The 20,055-nt window shown below is 36.5% G+C and overlaps 1 protein-coding gene across 2 annotated transcripts in view; it reads right to left on the minus strand.

The window, feature by feature from the left end:
- The window catches only part of dicer1 (dicer 1, ribonuclease type III), a 40,486-nt gene that overhangs the window by 14,951 nt on the left and 5,480 nt on the right, over window positions 1–20,055 (minus strand). Inside the window, exons 1-19 of one of the 2 annotated variants that reach the window (XM_058748706.1) lie at window positions 14,405–14,539; window positions 13,728–13,881; window positions 13,489–13,616; window positions 13,200–13,334; window positions 11,909–12,069; window positions 11,566–11,734; window positions 10,989–11,461; window positions 8,771–8,903; window positions 8,437–8,679; window positions 8,210–8,364; window positions 7,995–8,127; window positions 7,377–7,452; window positions 7,150–7,289; window positions 4,274–4,453; window positions 3,895–4,108; window positions 1,131–1,284; window positions 819–1,001; window positions 617–722; window positions 266–441 (exon numbers count right to left, since the gene is read on the minus strand). In XM_058748706.1, the coding sequence (XP_058604689.1) occupies window positions 266–441; window positions 617–722; window positions 819–1,001; window positions 1,131–1,284; window positions 3,895–4,108; window positions 4,274–4,453; window positions 7,150–7,289; window positions 7,377–7,452; window positions 7,995–8,127; window positions 8,210–8,364; window positions 8,437–8,679; window positions 8,771–8,903; window positions 10,989–11,461; window positions 11,566–11,734; window positions 11,909–12,069; window positions 13,200–13,334; window positions 13,489–13,616; window positions 13,728–13,881; window positions 14,405–14,518 (3,227 nt within the window). In that variant the 5' untranslated portion in view covers window positions 14,519–14,539. Of the gene's footprint in view, window positions 1–265; window positions 442–616; window positions 723–818; window positions 1,002–1,130; window positions 1,285–3,894; window positions 4,109–4,273; window positions 4,454–6,135; window positions 6,213–7,149; window positions 7,290–7,376; window positions 7,453–7,994; window positions 8,128–8,209; window positions 8,365–8,436; window positions 8,680–8,770; window positions 8,904–10,988; window positions 11,462–11,565; window positions 11,735–11,908; window positions 12,070–13,199; window positions 13,335–13,488; window positions 13,617–13,727; window positions 13,882–14,404; window positions 14,594–14,773; window positions 14,878–15,681; window positions 15,733–20,055 lie in introns of those variants that run through there. The other variant, XM_058748705.1, reaches the window with a different exon arrangement.

Below are 20,055 nucleotides of genomic sequence, written 5' to 3' on the forward strand. Positions count from 1 at the left end.
ACCACTAATTTGAATCAACCATTTTTATCAATGCTTTTTAATACAGAATACATTATTTTCTGCCACTTTTTCTTCACTGCAAAGCATAATTTCCTATGATAATGAATTGTCAAAATTATGTGTACTACCTTTTAGAACAGCCTTTGCATCAATAATGTGCCTACAATGCCTTAAAATGATGTCTATGGAGAGAGCTCATTAGGTTTTGGAAAACAGCAAATGAGTGTTATGCACATGATTTGTTTTTTTTTGTTTTTTTACTGACCTGAAATCAGGAGGCAGGGTCTGAGTCCCTACACCAGCGTCAATGGCTGTCTGAGACCGCAGCTCTTCGGCCGTCAGAAGGCAGTGAAGTCTGTAGAGAATGCTGGGAAGGCAGACGGCTTTCCTCCACAAAGAGGCTGGGATGGGGTGAATGGCACAGAGCTCCGGAACTAAAATCTAAGCAAACGGAACAGAAATACAACCAAAAGCTGTTATCTGATGTGAGTCAAACCTCTGTTCGTCTGTTACTGCTCTCAGTGGGAGGAAATACTCGAACAAGCGGTGTGATTAGACTTAATTCAGGTATGATGGCTTATAATTATCACCACAAATTCTTTCCGTCAGTTAATACCTGTTTGTTTTGTAGACTTTCCCACTTGGCCTTTCTCTTCTCCGCACTGCTGAGAGGAAGGGCTTTCCCCTTTTGATTAAGGTGCCGGGGAGTTAAAAGATTCAATCTACAGGAAAAGACCACCATGGACATATAATGAATTTCTTAGGGAGGAAAAAAAGAGCACATACCAGAATTCGTCTTTTTTTTTTTTACTTCCTACCTTGAAGATGTGTGGTCCACATCCAGTAGAGGCTGGTTAACATTAGACAGGTCCAGGTTGTACTTGGTTTTGTAGTACTCAGCGAAAGTCTCGTACTCTGGAGAGGGGAATTTACTGAGCGGGGTGAGGTCTGTATAAACGTCAGCCACGTAGAACCGATGTGGCTGGTCAAAATTACGATACCTTAGAGGGAGGAATGGGACAGAAGGGTAGAGTTCAACTTCAGTGAAAACAAAAGCACAGTATAAGTCATCAATGAGAGCTTAATTGCAAAGGCAATAAGACTCAAGAGTTCACAAGTTACTTTTGTACCTTGGAATGATGACAGCATCCTGGTAGTCCTCCAATTTGAAAATGAATGGGTTTTGCTTGGTGTACTGAGTATTTGGAATGCCAATGCGTGCTTCAGACTTTTCAATATCCTCCATGAACTTGAAATCCAGGTCCAACGTATTGGAATCCTCAACTAAAAAGAAATCAAGTTATAAGACTAGCACTGCAACAAGTGGTCAACTAATAAAGAATTTATAGCCAATATTTTGGAGAGCAGGGTGGCCGATAGGGCTGTGCAATTAATCGCATGCGCTTGTCACGCGCATCTCATCAGTAAAGCCGGTTCCGTGATTGGCATTAAATCGCCATCACCTGCTCTCAAATGGAGCGGCGTTTAATACACAGAGCCATAGTTCACTGACAAGCTATGCAATTTCGTGTTCAAAAATCGCAGATGAATCGCATTCGATTTTGAACGTGATATTGCCTAGCTTGTCAGTGAACTACGGTTGCCTCACATATTAAAGATGTTAATAATATTTGCGCTGCAATATTTGACCGGAACAATAAACATGATGGTTATTTTCGTCTGTATTACTATTCAACTGTAACTGTATGTTACTATGGTTACCAATGTTTATAGGAAGCGCATTAATATAGAACGTGATTAAACTGACCTGGAACTACCTGTGCAGTTAAACGAATTTAATCAACACCTGCCAGCCAATCAGAATCGAGTATTCAGACAGACCATGGCATAAATATATATTCAGGGGGTTCCGTTTTTTTTTTTTTTCTGGCATAAAAGCATTCCTTTAATTTATATTTGAATGAATAAAAATTAAACAAATCTTATTTTTTGGAAAATAAAGGGGATTTAATATTGATAATAACGTTGAAGACATTGTATGATTATTCCTTAAAGATAAAGTTTTAATAGTTTTAGACAGTAGTAGTAGCCTATTACGTACGCTCTACTGAACAATAGTAATATATTTCTGCCCAATGTCTTCAAATGAAATTGAACATTTATTTTGATGGGTTGCCGAGAATACCTTTACATTTCTGTGTGTATATGATATGAGGATAGTTTTACTCAAATGAAACGGTCAAATGCTCATGAAGTGACTCTCAGAGCAGTTCTGGAGATGTTGTTCATGTATTTATGTCCTCATTTAGTGAGGCGGCAGACGTTAATATCACCGCAAGCATCACACGGGCTTCTGTATGAGTAGTAAACAAACCCGCGTGTCTGGGCCATACATTAGCACAGAGACAGGCAGAAGTCATATTTAAATAGTCGTTTTGCGGCTTAATATTTACAAATAGGAGTGGGAGGAGTGTGCTCACTTCTGTGTGCGCTTACGTTTGTGTGTGTGTGAACCGGGACGATACAGAGAGCGCGACCATGTAACGTAAGAGACAGAAATGACATGCCGTCGTGTAAATAAGATAAATAACATAAGGCTATTTAGTTTGTTTAATAAAAGAACAAGGTATAGACCTGTTCTATAGGGAAGGTAACATTGAATGACTTCTTTTGTGCTCTGGTGCTATATAGAAAATAAAATTAACTTGACCTTCACCATTATTTTAGGGGCCCACACCCCGCCCCCTAAAATAATGGTAGGGGAAACACTGTATAAATATATATATATATATATATATATATATATATATATATATATATATATATATATATATATATATATATATATATATAAAAAATATATATATATATATATATATATATATATATATATATTCTAGCTACGTGTACTGCGTTAGGATACCCGAAACTTGTCATAGCACTTGCGTGTTGTTGCTCTTTTGTTGGTTTTGATTGCTTCTATTGTCCTCATTTGTAAGTTGCTTTGGATAAAAGCATCTGCTAAATGACAATGTAGATGTGTGTATATATATATATATATATATATTTCTATCTATTATAGTTGTATTGCATAGTAAACTTTCACAAATATAGAAACAGTAAAAAAAAGAAAAAAAAAAGAAAAACAACGACCAAATAGATGCTGTTACCAACAGTACACTAATCTGGTCTGCCCCAGGAATCATATTTTCTCGAAGACTAGGTAATGCTTATTTAAATGAACATAAGAATATGACACAGTGGCCAACTGTATATAGCAAAAAGTAGTTTGAAATCAAGGATTTCAAGTTTGTTGCTCATTTGTGTAAAAATGCACACTTCAGATGATCTAATAGCTGGCTTCACTAATGATTCACTAAAGCTTTTCGGAATTAAATTTATTAGAAATTTAAAGACTTGTTTAAATGACAAATGCATATTTTCAGAATCGAGACGGTATGAGAAAGCTATAGTGTTTGCTTCTCTGTTACTAGTAATTTTAATAATACTTTTTTTTTTAATGTAGCTTATTTAGTTTCTTTGTTAGACAGTTTTCTCTGTAATAATTTATTAGACAGAACGTTAACTAATGATGATGAAGAATGCATGGTCCTGTGCATGTCAGTGCTGTCAAAATAAAAGTCACGGTGCTGTCATTATTATTTGGGTCTGTATGCTGTTGAATGGATCGACTCGGATGATTTTTTTTTTTTTTAATCTAAAAAATGTATCTGGAATATCCATGTCTGCTCAGTAAAATACAGGCCATAAAATTTGGCATTTTGTTCAAATAATCAAATAAATATTTGACAGATTCATTGCAAATCTAGATAAGACCATATCCTAAACTGACAATCAGAGGAAGGATAACTTTAACTTTAATGTCATATTCAAACAAGACAAAATCTCGCTGTGACTGACTGCAGCTCTCACCAATGTTGAGAGGTAGAACGCAGTAGGCAGAATCTGCCTCTACGGGCTTAAACTCCAGTGCTGGCTTTTCCAGACGGAGGATGTGGGAGAAGATGTACTGGTGCAGACGTGTGATCAACTCCAGCTGCTCCGCGCTCAGAGTGAAGCCTGACTTCCGCAGCTCAATTGAAATGGTCACCTCACCAGAACGTGTATACACAGGGAAGTGAGGGATCTGAAAGTTCAAGGCAAGTTAATGAATTTCAGATATAATCAAATGAAGGATACACTTGACTGTATTATAAATAATTATCTAAGCATTTCACAATGAATAAAAATTGACAAGTTCTCTCCAAGGATCTGCAGATTCAGAAAGAGAAGTTAAATTAAAAGTGATTACCCGAGGTATTGGTTTAGCTGTCAGGATGCCAAAACATCGAGTAGTGTCCTCCGGTGGGTACAGCTTCCTCCGCCGGAAGTTGAGCTCATCAGGAAGAGGGGTGGTGAGGACCATCCCTATGACGTAAAGGTAGCAAGGCTGCTCTGGCACAGGGTAACACCCCCGCAGACATTCTGGTATCTACAAGACAGGAAACCCAACATGATTCTATACATTCTACACATTGTACTTTAAAAAAAAAAATCCTCTATTCAGCAAGGATGAATTATAATGATCGTAAAGATGCTAAATTAATGTTTCTATTTCCAATTTCTTTTGAACATTATTTTCAGATAATCCTAAAATCCTCCAATATATCAATAATCTGACAAAATAAAGTTTCTTGAGCACCAAATCAAGGCAAGGCAAGTTTATTTATATAGCACATTTCATACACAGTGGTAATTCAAAGTGCTTTACTTAAAAGGAAGTGAAATAGTAATTTTAAAAAAATAAATCACAACAATAAAAACAAGGAATTAAAATAAATAAATAAATAATAATAATAAAAACAAGGAAATAATATAAAACAATTATTTAAAATGAATTTATTACAGTTAAGAAAATACAGTGCAAATAGCTCAGACGTAGCACAGTACTCATTCAATAAATGCACAGCTAAACAGATGAGTTTTGAGTCTGGATTTAAATGCGGCTAATGTTTTAGCACATCTGATCTCTTCTGGAAGCTGGTTCCACCTGCGGGCGGCATAATAGCTAAAAGGGGACTCCCTTGTTTTGTGTGAACCCTTGGTATTTCTAACTGACTCGATCCTAATGATCTGAGTCAGCATATTAGAATGATTTCGGAAGGATCATGTGACACTGAAGACGGAGTAATGATGCTGAAAGTTCAGCTTTGCAATCACAGGAATAAATGACATATATATTAAAATACAAAGCGGTTATTCTAAATTTTGATAGTTCTCAATATTACTGTTTCACTGTATTTCTGGTCAAATTAATGCATGAGAGACATTTTTCTCAAACACTTACTGACCACAAGCTATGGTGGTACCAACAAAAACATGAATCCTGAGAGACTTTTAAAAAGATATTTTGGGTTCATGACACTTACGGCTTTTGGGTAACACTGTCTCCGTTTGGTGGAGCCTGGTCTTCCTGGCACGTTCGTCTCCTCCTCATCATGCAGGTCCAGCTCCTCCTCATACTTCACAGTTTCCTTTCCCACTGGCATCAAATGATCATCCAGTTCACCTAGACATGGGCATCACACATCTGTCAGTGACTCGCAGTCTCAGAATGCATCAGAATTCTCATATATTTGGACTTTTTCATGCTCACCAATTTTGTGCAGCTTTTCACAACAAAGAAGGGCGACAGCTTTCTCTGCAAGTCTTGCACAATTCATAGTTGGCCCCTAAAGGGATGAAGAAACATTTGGAAGACGTTTTACTTTCAATAAGGAATTTATAGAAAAATTGCATACATCATGTCTTTCAAAACCTGTATGGCTTTCTTCCATGGAATACAAGAGACTGTCCAAACTATTCTGTTTCATACAATGAATGTGAATGGTGACCATGGCTGCCTTGGATTTTCAAGGAAAGATTGTCAGTGAAAATCTTATATTTCAGTCTGTGTCTCTCACAAAGAATCATAAAGCCACAAATGACGTTAAATAAGGCACTCAAATCATATAGACAACTTTTCTGGTGCTTTATTTCTTTTTTGGAGTTTGACAGCTCATGGTATCCATCCACTTTCATTGTATGGAAAAGAGCAGTGTGAACATTCTTCAAAACATCTCCTTTTGTGTTCCATGGAAGAAAGTCAGTCTAACATGTTTGGAATAATACAAGGGTGAGGACCATCCCTATGACGTAAAGGTAGCAAGGCTGCTCTGGCACAGGGTAACACCCCGCAGACATTCTGGTATCTACAAGACAGGAAACCCAACATGATTCTATACATTCTACACATTGTACTTTAAAAAAAAAATCCTCTATTCAGCAAGGATGAATTATAATGATCGTAAAGATGCTAAATTAATGTTTCTATTTCCAATTTCTTTTGAACATTATTTTCAGATAATCCTAAAATCCTCCAATATATCAATAATCTGACAAAATAAAGTTTCTTGAGCACCAAATCAAGGCAAGGCAAGTTTATTTATATAGCACATTTCATACACAGTGGTAATTCAAAGTGCTTTACTTAAAAGGAAGTGAAATAGTAATTTTAAAAAATAAATCACAACAATAAAAACAAGGAATTAAAATAAATAAATAAATAATAATAATAAAAACAAGGAAATAATATAAAACAATTATTTAAAATGAATTTATTACAGTTAAGAAAATACAGTGCAAATAGCTCAGACGTAGCACAGTACTCATTCAATAAATGCACAGCTAAACAGATGAGTTTTGAGTCTGGATTTAAATGCGGCTAATGTTTTAGCACATCTGATCTCTTCTGGAAGCTGGTTCCACCTGCGGGCGGCATAATAGCTAAAAGGGGACTCCCCTTGTTTTGTGTGAACCCTTGGTATTTCTAACTGACTCGATCCTAATGATCTGAGTCAGCATATTAGAATGATTTCGGAAGGATCATGTGACACTGAAGACGGGAGTAATGATGCTGAAAGTTCAGCTTTGCAATCACAGGAATAAATGACATATATATTAAAATACAAAGCGGTTATTCTAAATTTTGATAGTTCTCAATATTACTGTTTCACTGTATTTCTGGTCAAATTAATGCATGAGAGACATTTTTCTCAAACACTTACTGACCACAAGCTATGGTGGTACCAACAAAAACATGAATCCTGAGAGACTTTTAAAAAGATATTTTGGGTTCATGACACTTACGGCTTTTGGGTAACACTGTCTCCGTTTGGTGGAGCCTGGTCTTCCTGGCACGTTCGTCTCCTCCTCATCATGCAGGTCCAGCTCCTCCTCATACTTCACAGTTTCCTTTCCCACTGGCATCAAATGATCATCCAGTTCACCTAGACATGGGCATCACACATCTGTCAGTGACTCGCAGTCTCAGAATGCATCAGAATTCTCATATATTTGGACTTTTTCATGCTCACCAATTTTGTGCAGCTTTTCACAACAAAGAAGGGCGACAGCTTTCTCTGCAAGTCTTGCACAATTCATAGTTGGCCCCTAAAGGGATGAAGAAACATTTGGAAGACGTTTTACTTTCAATAAGGAATTTATAGAAAAATTGCATACATCATGTCTTTCAAAACCTGTATGGCTTTCTTCCATGGAATACAAGAGACTGTCCAAACTATTCTGTTTCATACAATGAATGTGAATGGTGACCATGGCTGCCTTGGATTTTCAAGGAAAGATTGTCAGTGAAAATCTTATATTTCAGTCTGTGTCTCTCACAAAGAATCATAAAGCCACAAATGACGTTAAATAAGGCACTCAAATCATATAGACAACTTTTCTGGTGCTTTATTTCTTTTTTGGAGTTTGACAGCTCATGGTATCCATCCACTTTCATTGTATGGAAAAGAGCAGTGTGAACATTCTTCAAAACATCTCCTTTTGTGTTCCATGGAAGAAAGTCAGTCTAACATGTTTGGAATAATACAAGGGTGAGGAAATTCTGACAGTCTGTCTAAACTCCTAGCAAAGAAGACAAAAATCTCAGAATATTTTGAAAAATGTTAAAATATATTTTGGCAAGAACTCACGGTGACAGGAACTCTGAGTGGTGAGTTAATGGGTAGGAAGAGTGTGGATTTATAACCTCCAGTCTTCAGCTCCATGGTTTTACACTTCGGAGCAAGATGAGTGAACGGATCACTGGGCAAACGGGCACAATATCTGCACAAAACAAAAAAGCATTTAAGCATGACATTATGTGCAACAACATAAAGCAATCTTTAATTCAGAAAAGAGTACTAACCTGTTGACGTGCCCAATGGCTGTGTTAATCGTGACACGTGGGCCGCCGTCCTCTGAGCGCAGCACGTAAGGTGGCAGAACGTTGTCATCATCGGTCACCGGCTCCAGTTCAAACTCACTGCATTCCGCTGACTTCGAGCACTTATTTCGGAGGATCTAAAAGACGTATAACTCTTAGAATGACACATTTTTATGTACATGCAACCTCATCTCATTAAACCAGCTGACCTTCTCTATGGCCTTGTAGGTCTTGAGGTCTTCTTCAAATGTTTTTGTCCGTTCGCTGTCAGCTAGCATGATGTAATTGGAGACTGGAGCCCGGGCGCGACCTTTGGATTGCACGTATGACCGATACTCTGTCGGCAGGTCAAACCGAACGACCAAATTGCACTTTGGAATATCAACTCCTTCTTCCACAATGCTGGTTGCAATGAGCAAATTGGTTTCATGGGCTCTGAACTTCCTCAGGACCTGGACAGTAATATCAATCAGCAAAAACATTTATGGTTAGTCCAAGCTAAAGTGGCACAAGAGACTTCCTAGGACTGCTGAATTCTCTTACCTCCTCTTGCTTTCTGAACTCCACCTCCATTTGTTTGTTGCGAGGCTGGTTCTTGCCGATGCTGTGGCCTGTGATGAAGTTGCTACTGATGTAGGCCAGCTCTGGGTCCTGCTTCCCTGCCTCCTTGATAAGCCTGATACACGCAAATAATACAGGGTGCATTCAAGTACCTTTGGATAATTTAAACAAGCAATCTGTTAAATATAACTAAATATATACAAGATTTGGGCGATCAAGCTTTTTAATTTTTTTTAAAGAAATGAATACTGTTATTCAACAAGGACACAATAAATGTATTGTTTTTTTATTAGTGGTGTCAAAATTAGAGCGTTAACGCAGGCGATTAATTTTTTCAGTTTAACGCATTAAAAATATTTAACACAATTAACGGAGGAGCGGGGCTAGGGTTGGCCACCCCACTCACAACTGCTGCTTCTGTCACTTTTCCTCTTGACAAGAAGTGCATTTATTCAGTCGCAGAACGTCTTTACGAGCACATCAAAAAGGAGACGTTTCAGATGCGCGCTCCAGCTTCACTTCAGCAGCAGGCACGAGTCCACCGAGCGCGGAAACGGTACTGTGCTCGCAGCAAGTGCTGCGCCGGTGCGCACTGTAGCCCGTATCATTTCATATCAAAGCGCGAAATAAACTACGTGCATGCAATGTCGTGGTCAGTTAAGTCATTAAGTTACTAAAAAGGCGATTAAAGCTGCCTTAAAACTGTGCATGCATGTAATATTTTTTATGAGTCACATTTAAGAACATGTCTCTGAAACAGTTTTCAAAACTGTCCTGGAGCAGCCCAGCACTGTCTCCCTCATCTAACACACCCGATTTAACTCGTCAGCTCATTATTGAGACTTTAAGACCTGAAGTGGGTCAAAAAAGGCAAAAAGAGTTGAGAGAAAATATGATGCGTGTCAGATCCGCGTCATGTTCAGCAGCGGCAGCTCTTAAAGAAATAGCAGCCAAAACAACCTAATAACCAGCTGCTGTGATGTCTATTAATCGAAGGACAAAGAAAAAAAAAAAAGAAAGAGGAAAAAAGAACTTTTATAGCTTTAAGGATTCATCTATATTTAATTTATTATTTAGTGTTTGACAACTTCAACTTCTGTACATTTCTGCTGAAGGGCACATATAAATATGACATTTATTATAATGGGTTTATGTGAAGATTGTTTTAAGTTCACTTAAATTAGAAGTTTTTTTTTTAAGTCGAATAAATGTTAAAATTGATACCTCTCAATTACACTGTAATGTTGAATGGCTATTAGTCATTGATTAAATATTGGGGGGGGGGCATTTTATAGAGAAATCAGTATTGGTATAAAAATATCATAAAAAAAAAAGATGCCATTAAACAAATATTAAAAAAATATATTGTCTTTATGTTGTTAGTACATTAATTTGAAGATTGCATGTGGAATTATTGCAATATAAAAGTATATTTAAAAACTTTAATGCTAGGTGGAATTAATCGCGATTCATTTCAGAAAAATGTGCGATTAATTAGTTAATTTTTTTAATCGATTGACAGTACTAGTTTTTATACAGACATTTATACAGAAATGTATACAGACATTTAAAATATTACAAAAGATTTCTATTTCATATAAATGCTATTCTTTTGAACTTTCTGATCAAAGAATCTTTTTGAAAAAAATCAAAGTATCATGTTTCCACAAAAATACACAGCACAACTGTTTCCAATATTGAAAATAATCAAATGTTTCTTGAGCACCAAATCAGCATATTAGAATGATTTCTGGTCATGCAACACTAAAGACTGGAGTAATGGCTACAGAAAATTCAGCTTTGCCAACACAGGAATAAATGACATTTTAAAATATATTAAAATAGAAAGCAGTTATTTCAAATTGTTATAATATTTCACAATATTACAGTTTTTACTGTATTTTGCTCAAATAATAGTTTCGGAGCAATCAATCAAATCTTTTTTATATATTTAGATTACCTTTGCCTTCATTTAAACACTAATAACCATTTACCATTAAAACACTAATAATTTAATAACACTCTTAAATTGCAATCTACAGTGAATTACAAAAATATCCATTTTTCATAATGTACATGATAATATTGTGATTCCTAATTCATTTTAGCATTGAAAATGATTGATTGTAGTTTTAGTGCATTTATTATTTGTATTGAATTTCTAAGACAAACAGTGAAGCACTGCAAAGTGCAAACAAACCTGTTTAAAACAACCGCCGTGTATCGCCTTTCCACAAAGATGATTCCACAGAGGATATTGGTGAAAGGCGACGGAAAATTAGCTTCGGGCTTCTCCTTGGCCTCCGTCTCTTCATCCTCATCTTCATCCTCAGAATCGCTCCAAGAAACATAATTGTCCTGATTGCGATTATTGTACCACTCCACACTCTCAAACTGCTGCCGTTCGAAAGGCTTGTACTCGTGGAGAATCTCAAGAAGTTTAATGACCTTGGGAGTGACAAACTTCAGGTCTAGGGAAGCTGGAGAGAAATGCTCCTCACATAAGGCGTGGATTTTTCTCAGAATGGTGTCTGTGAACAACAGGAACTTGCGGTTCAGCTCTTCCTGTTCATGTTTGATATATTTCTGCAACTCCCGGACCATGATTCCCGCAGCTTTATCGGCACACCAAGGGCCCAGCACAGTTAACACGGCACGACAGTCATTCAGCACCTAGGGATAAACAATCACACAATCAAAACACAATTATCTGAAATCACTGCAGGAGGTTCCTGTCAAGAGTATTGATGCTTTAATACAAGATCCTAAATGAGAACCTGTTTGGAGATGAATGTGGGATCTCTATCTTCTCGATGAGCAGATAAGTTGCAGTCATTAAGAAAATTAAGGGCTTCATCCAGCTCACTCAAAAGCCTCTCAGAAAGCCCACTCTGATCCTGATACAGCCCACAGTCCAGCACAACCTCACGAGGCTGGGATGCATACCTGGAAGTAAACACGCATGCAAAAGACATCTATAATAAATGATACTTAAAGGACAGATCAACATTTTTTCAGTCCTATAGCGTAAATTAGATAAAGACAGTTTTATAAAGAAACAATTCTGTTCTACAAGCTGTAATAAAAGCAAAAATAGGAAATCAGAAACCTATCAGATACCTATCAAGTACCACAAGATCAGTGGCAGTTTCTGCATTGCTCTGCAGAATCTTCTCCAGGTTCTGAATCTTCTCCTCCAGATCACAAGGGTCACATTTGCCATTTAAAATGGAAGCAGTCAGACCCAAAATGCGAGGACAACCTGGCCAACCCTCACAAATCTGTAAAGAAGACTGACACTGATTAATAAAGCATTATAACTAGGAATAATTATCACCAATTACCTACAATATGATATCCAACTTGAATTACAGTTGGACAAAGCACTCAAAATTTACAGCAGTGATCAATCATGAAAACAACTGTGTAATTTGATTAATATTTCCAGCAAATGTGTTTTAATATCATGAGGAAAAAAATAATTTCACCTCAAATGCATTATTGCTTCAGCACAGCTCTAATTATAGTCTAACTAACGTGTTAAGTGAATATATCTTACATAGCGATGGCCTGAATTTTGTAAATTAGCAAGTGTGGTTGCACTTTATTTTACAGTACGTGAATTTTCATGTACTTACAGTGTACTTATAGTGTACTTACCTGAGAAAGTACTGGTAATATAAAGTAACTACATGGGGTAGGTTTAGGTTTAGGGGTAGGTTCAGGGTTAGTACCTAGTTATTACCTAGTAATTGCAATTACTATAAGTACATAGTATGTACATGAGTTATGACTAAAATATTATTCTCCTAAGAAAAGATTCAGAGAAGCCAAAGCATCTGCATTCAGCCAATCTTCAAAGTTAAAGGGATAATTTGCCCCAAAATGCAAATTCTGTCATGGTTTACTCACCTGCATCTCATTCTAAACCTGTTTGGCATTCTTTTTTTCTGCACAAAATAAGACATTTTGAATAATGCTGGGAACCAAACAATTGAATCCAATTGACTTTCATTGCATGGATACATTTCTCAAAACAAATCTTCTTTTATGTTCCACAGTCAAAAGTAAGTCATTCAGATTTGGAGTGAGGGTTGAGTAAATGACAGAATCATTTTTGGGTGGACTATCTGTTTTATTCTGAACTTAGGATGCGCCACTAAGTGTTAGCCTTCAAAATACAAACATCTAGTTTTAATGGGTTTCAGATCCACAACAATATCTTATCAGAGTGCCTACGTTCAATCTCCAGGACTAAGTACATGCCCATTAATACTATAATAATGGATCGACATCTTTTTAGCATCTCTATGGAGTGACAGTTAGATGAGACCTCTATCATCCCTCTCTTTACACTGACAGATGTGATTTCATAGCACCCGTTCAATGCTGTAAAAGACTGCAATTTCACCTTCATTATTTCCCGATAAGGATGGTCTGTGATTGCAAGGTGGCATTCGTCAAAAACCAGCAGGTTGATTTTTGATAGTGGCAAGACTCCATTTTTTAACACATGCAGGAAGATGTGGCACGTCATGACCAGCACCTGAAAGAACAGACATTATGAAAAGAAAAAAAAAAGGGGATGAGGACAGAGGAACATCACAGAAGAGAGACTGCACGATGACACCTCATCAAACCGTTCAACAATTATATGAATAAATTCACAGGCACGTTAAATGGAACAGGTATAATCACACCTGATTCTCTATCATCTCTCTGTTCCACATCTCCTCGGGCCATGATGTCATGTCTTCTGACATGTAGTCGCCTACCTGGAGATCAGAGTGGGTTCTTACAGTAGATGCTTGCTGAACCACAGATGATGCTTCAATCGGGAAAAATGAACAAACCAGAATTCAAATGAATAAACATACGGAAAGAGTTTGATCATGTTTTAATGTTTTTATGTGACATGGCAGGCTAGACAATTCCTCACCTGCATTCACCAGGAAAACTGTTCTCTTCCCATTCTCTCCACGGATTTGGTGGGAGAGTTCTTTGATTAGGAGTACTGCGATAAAGGTCTTCCCTGAGCCAGTATTTAAGCAGACTATAGTATTGTGTTCAAGAGCTGCTTCAAGAAGTTCAACCTGGTGGGAATTAGGCGAAACTATTCAGAATCAGCAAATAAATGCAGCCTGGTAAGCATAAAAGATTTATTTCAAAAATAATAAATAACACACATAAATAATATGAAAATATTTGTATTTGGAATTGTAATACAAATGAATTGTGATTACTTTTATGCATGATTTTCATTTTATTTTCAATGAAACAATAAAGGAGATGTTTAGAAAAATGTCCAAGCAGCTCTTTTCCATACACTGAAAGTAAGTAATCAAAAACATTGTAAAAACAGTCCATATGACCTGTGCACAATTATTTCAAGTCTCCTAATACAATAGCTTTGTGTGAGGAACAGCAAAACATCTTCACACATCAGGTTAAGTTGAAAGCTATGGCAGATGGAAAGATCTTCAGTGGTTAACGGCTAAAATTTCCATCTCTTCCTCACAAAAAGCTATAGTATGTCTCAAGTATATTTGAAATATAGGCCATGAGCTGTACAGAGTACTTGTATGCTACAGAGTCAAACCATTTCAAGGTACTTGCCTGATATTTCCTTGGTGTGTATATGTTGTCATGGATAGCTTCCTGTTGCCACGGGAGACCGAAGAAGGGCCCCATGGGTGAGGAGGCAGGGGTCACCAGCTGTAGGCCAGCCATGCTTAGAGACTGTTAAGCAGGGGACCTCCAGTCATCCAGTGTTTATCTCATTGCATCGTGGCCTTCTAATGCTCACTGCAAGAGACAGACCACGTTACATCTAATCAGTGGGATGTCACAAACAACAGCGCTAAAATCAACTACGTCACGTTGCGGTTACGTCTGGTGGTATTTTGAGCGACATGTTATTTAGTTCTTTTTAGAGGCCATCTGGATCAGGTGGGTTACTGATTATAGATTGGAGTGTTTACTCACAGCGTATACGTTTCCCACTTTGCTGTGTGACCAGGCAGCACTTATTCTGGGCATCATCATCAGAGCTCTTACAATCAGCTCATTCTTTTCCCCCTTGAGTTACTCTGCTAGGACAAACAGACAAGAGATTATACTGTATTTATCAAATTATAGAATTACGTAAGCACCTTATTATTACAATGATACAACCAAAAATTTGCTGTGGGTAAATTTTACTTTTGTCTATCGGCGTTTAATGTTTAATGTATAAATATATACATGCAAATATTATCAAAATATATACTGTATGTGCGTATTTATATATACATAATAAATATACACAGTACACACACATATATTATGTAAATAAAAACTTATTTTGGATGCGATTAATCACGATTAATCGTTTGACAGCACTAATTTAAACATTCAAACATGTTAAAATATTTTCTTTTTTTTTTAAACTACCATTCAAGTTAAGACAATACTGCATTTATCTGAAAAAAATAAAATAAAAATTGTATAGAAAATATAAAAACGCTATTTTTAGTAGCATTACTCTAGTCTTCAGTAAAACTGGATTTTTCAGAAATCATTCTAATATGCTGATTTGGTGCTGAAATTTTAAAGTAACAGCATTTATTTAAAATAAAAATCTTTGTAACATTCTAAATGTCATCCTGAGCGAAAGTACTATTTTATTTACTTACTGATCCCAAATGTTTTAACAGTGGTGTATCTTCAAATAAACAACGTTACTCAACAGTAAATGAAATACCTCAGTAGTTTCTTACTTGCACTATAGAGTTGTCTAAAGCATACATGAATATCGTCCACTGCTTTGACCAAATAACAGTGGACATTTAAACATACTGATTATGAAACCATTTGTATTTTACTATTTCAGCAGAGAGAGATGATCACAGTACCTTAATGCTGCAGATGGGGGAGGGGGCCTGAGACAATATTCTTTCAATACTCTGAAAATGGAAAGAGAGAAAACATAGCTTGTGATAATGGACATATCTCTGGCAAGGAGAGGACAGCTGAATTTGGATGACAACTGGCTTGTCAACACATTTTTGCCACTCAGGATCGAGCCCACACTCTCCTCCTGACCACCGCCGTTCGACACAGCTGCAACAAATCACCACAAGTCATTTCAGCTCAAGTAACACAAGGCTTCATTTTCAGTGAGCGAACACATTTGCTCTTGGTTAAAAATCTGCTCTCAGACTCCATGTTCTGGTTCATGAATCTCTAATGCAACCACATAGGTTATTTACTTTCAGATTTTGAAAACGCTGACACACATCTGTTTCGGTGAACGAAACATTCGATGTTAAATGCTTGACTGCAAAACAGCTGGCCAGGTCACGGCTGCCCGATTCGACTACGCACAAGCAGATTTCCAGTGTTGAAAATCAAGGCTCAAGACAACTTGTTACTGGTGCTTTATCTTAATTAATGAGATCAATACCATCACAAAAACAGTTACTACAGTAATTAAATCATCATACAGCCATACAAAATAAAATCAACGAGATCTCCTTCAAATAGTGTAAGAGCTTCCAGAATCTGTCATTTTAAGCTACAACAACTAATTGATCAATTAAATGAAAATCAACAATAAAAATTATCCTCAAAAATGTCAATATCGCAGGTTCTTTTCCCCTCTGCATGAATAGGCTACAAACTGTTGCAGTAGGAAAAAAACAGTCCACAAAAAAAGTACATAATATATTAAAGTATTAATATTATAAAGATTTATATTTACATTTTTGCACATAATAAATTCAATTCGCGACAAAGACCAGAGGTCTTATAACTTTCTCAGATCAGGAACCCCATGGCATACGTTTTTTATGTGCATTTTTAGAATTTATGTGCATTTTGGCGTATCCATCCAGCAGTTTTTTTTTTTATGCGATATCCCAAAATGCACATAGCTAAACATAGCTAAAGAGACAAGGAAGGGAATCCATTACTGTGTAAAATTGAATGTTATTACATATCTAGATTTCACAATTACATTAATGATGGAAATAATCATCAGAATAATCTAAAATAATCAAAATACTTGATAGTTGCTGGTGTAATTTATTTCTTTTTTAGATATCAGTAGTGGCCAATAACAAACTAGCAGAGCAGTGACATATATCTATCTCAGAGATGTTCACGAGTCCGAGTCAAGTCTGAAAGTCTTTGTCGCTGGAGTCTGAGTCAAGTCTCGAGTCTTTGGTCACGAGTCCGAGTCGAGTCTTAAATCATTTAATGGCTCGCTAAAAAAATTCAGAATCCTCATGTACTGAAATCTTCCTATTTACGAAGCTGTTCTATACGCTATGGACAAATTATATGATCTATGATCTGCTTGTTGCTTTACTTTTTTAAAAAGAGGTGTTAAGATGTAAGGTTAATGTACATCCAGCCTGTTACTTATGTTTTAATTAGGGGTGTCAACGCTAACGCGTTAACGCATGCGATTAATCAAAAAATGTTAACGCGTTAATATTTTTTAACGCAAATTAATCGATTGATAAGGTTTGACCCCAACTTCTTCCCGTCATCGCAGCGCGGAAGGTCATCTATCATTGTGTGATGAGGGTACAGCGAACCAGTGTTGCCAGGGTAACGGCACAAATGGCTATTTTGAAAATACAGTCGCGGGAAAAATTACAGAGCCGTGGGTTGCGGTTTTTTGGGCTACTTTTATAATGTGCCGCGGTCGCCCAAAGTGTATACAGACAAATAAAAAGGAAAATAGATCCTTTTACTAATGTGTATTATACTTGGAATGTATCCCTGACAACTTAAGAACGGAGAGGCGGTTGTAACATCACAAACAACGTGAGTTTCAGCAGAGCATACATGATAAGGCTTTTACACAGCAGAAATAAACATGACAACAGCCACTATAGATTATATAAGATAATAAACACACGATTACGATAGATATGGTCTGTATGTGATTTTCTTGAGAGGAATGTGTACATCTAAAATGCTAATTTGTGCAGCGATATAAAAGGCTATAAACAGCATATTTTAACAACAGTAAACAACCAAATTCCACATGTGATCGCAAAAGAAAGTTATTACAAACACTCGATGGTGGTTTGAAGTGAGTTCTGAGCAAAAGTGTACTATTAATCTCGTAAATTATCTTATGTAGCATGATGCTAATGTTAGCTCTAATGCAGCTGCAGAACAGGTCCAATTCTTCTTCATAATGTATTTTGTCATAATACTTCACATAAGGTCACAATGAAAGAAAATGTTTTGTTGTATTTATTTAGAAATACTTTTGATAATAGTTGGGTAAATGTATACTGGGATTGAAGCGATGTGGCTTGGTAAACGTTTTATTGCCAGTTTAAAGGCTGATAATGGCTGAATAAAAACAAAAGAATAAAGATAAAAGAATAATAAGCATTATGTCTCATACCTGGCGGAAATGTGAAAGGTTCTGTTTCCTTAAAATAGTTTGTCATGCATTTCTTTTTCAACACATTTACACGTAAATCCTAGTATTTTAAATTTGTGATTAATCATGATTAATCACAGTCCATGACTGTGATTAACGCGATTACATTTTTTAATCGATTGACAGCACTAGTTTTAATCCATTCCCATGTTCAAAACAGTTTTTCTGTAATCAAATTCTATAATAAGAGTCCTATCTACCATGACACACAAGGAAATATGTGACACATATTACAAAACCATTCAAATCAATTATTTATTTTAGTTAAAAGTCAGGGGTATTCAATTAAAGTTCCAAGAGACACGGACTCTATATTTTCTTCCAAGTAGAGGTCCGGACAAAAAAAAAATATATATATATTTTTACATATATTGTACTTTTACATTTAGATACATGCGAGGCCATGTGACAAAAAACACTGTTTCTGTTCAGGGTTTTCCTCCTGAAATCTATACTATTTAAATATATTATAAGCATTATCTACTAATAATGTCTACAATAATCAAAACGATCTCATCTTGAGCAGAAAAGAAAGATAACCAGCAGTTTCAAAGTTTAAGCCATCCTAGCCATCTAACAACAATTTTCCCAATTATAATTACATGATTCTTTTGAAATGTTCTTAGCCTACAGATTAATAATGCTAAATGTAGATCAGAAACACCTGGTTTGAACAGTTAGAGTCATAGGTTATTGAGAGATAAATAGATAGTAAGAAAAAAACTAGATTTGCAGCATTGTTTCTGTTGTTGTTAAAATAACCACGTCATCCGCAGCTCTTACACTTTACACCGGTGCGTGTCTGGAGAGAGAGAGAGAGAGAGAGAGAGAGAAAGCGCATGGAGCTGAAAGGGCTTGAATTAAGCGCGTTTGGCTTCAGATAAAAGTACTAGAGTATATAGCGCTGAAAGATATTTGCCATAAACGACGCTTGTTATGTGATCCGCTCTGCTGATTTGACGCGTTGCTCACTTGAAATGGTGCTGCCATTACGGCTCGCGGTCCGGATGGATGCCGGGGTGCGGATGCGGTCTGCCTTTTGAAAATCAGTTATAAAAGTATTTAAGGATAAAAGGACTCAAGTTGCTTTTAAAATATTCACGAGTCGAGTCAAGTCTGGAGTCATTTCAGGACGAGTCCAAGTCAAGTCTGAAGTCTCTAAAAATGCAACTCGAGTCCGAGTCACTAACTCGAGTGCCCATCTCTGATATATATATATATATATATATATATATATATATATATACATACATTTTTTTTTATATCATTACAGGCAATGGTTAATTTTTGTAAAACCAGCAATTCAAAAATCTACTTAGGATCCTTGACTATTTTCAATGTTGATTTACTGCAAAGGAGACAAGTGAAGTTATTAGCTCTTATTTCAACTTAACAGAACTAAGTCCACTTGGTCAAAAAGGCATAGACATCTAGACTTCCTGTTAACCTCTAGCCACACTGTAGGCAAAGCGGCAGGCCAGACTGGCTGCATACCGGCAGACCCAGTCGAGTTTCAGAACAAAGCGCTCAGCATGACCTACATTACCATGTGAATGACTCAGAATATAACAGCAGCTATGATTCTGTGAAGACGGACTGTTTATTAGTAACATTCAGTCCAAGATAAAACAGCTAAAATCTGAGCAAAATGAGCTGTTCTTAAATATGTTCAATCAGAGAAAAAACAATATACTGAACTATCAATTTAGGAGAATTATGAGCTTCATAATAAATCCAAACAACTTCATTACCAATTAGAATATGTTCCCAGACAAACATGACAAAAACTAGCTTCAAAGTAATTCCACATGCAGGAGTA

This window comes from Onychostoma macrolepis, chromosome 17, assembly GCF_012432095.1.
Source record: "Onychostoma macrolepis isolate SWU-2019 chromosome 17, ASM1243209v1, whole genome shotgun sequence".
Classification (NCBI taxonomy): domain Eukaryota; kingdom Metazoa; phylum Chordata; class Actinopteri; order Cypriniformes; family Cyprinidae; genus Onychostoma; species Onychostoma macrolepis.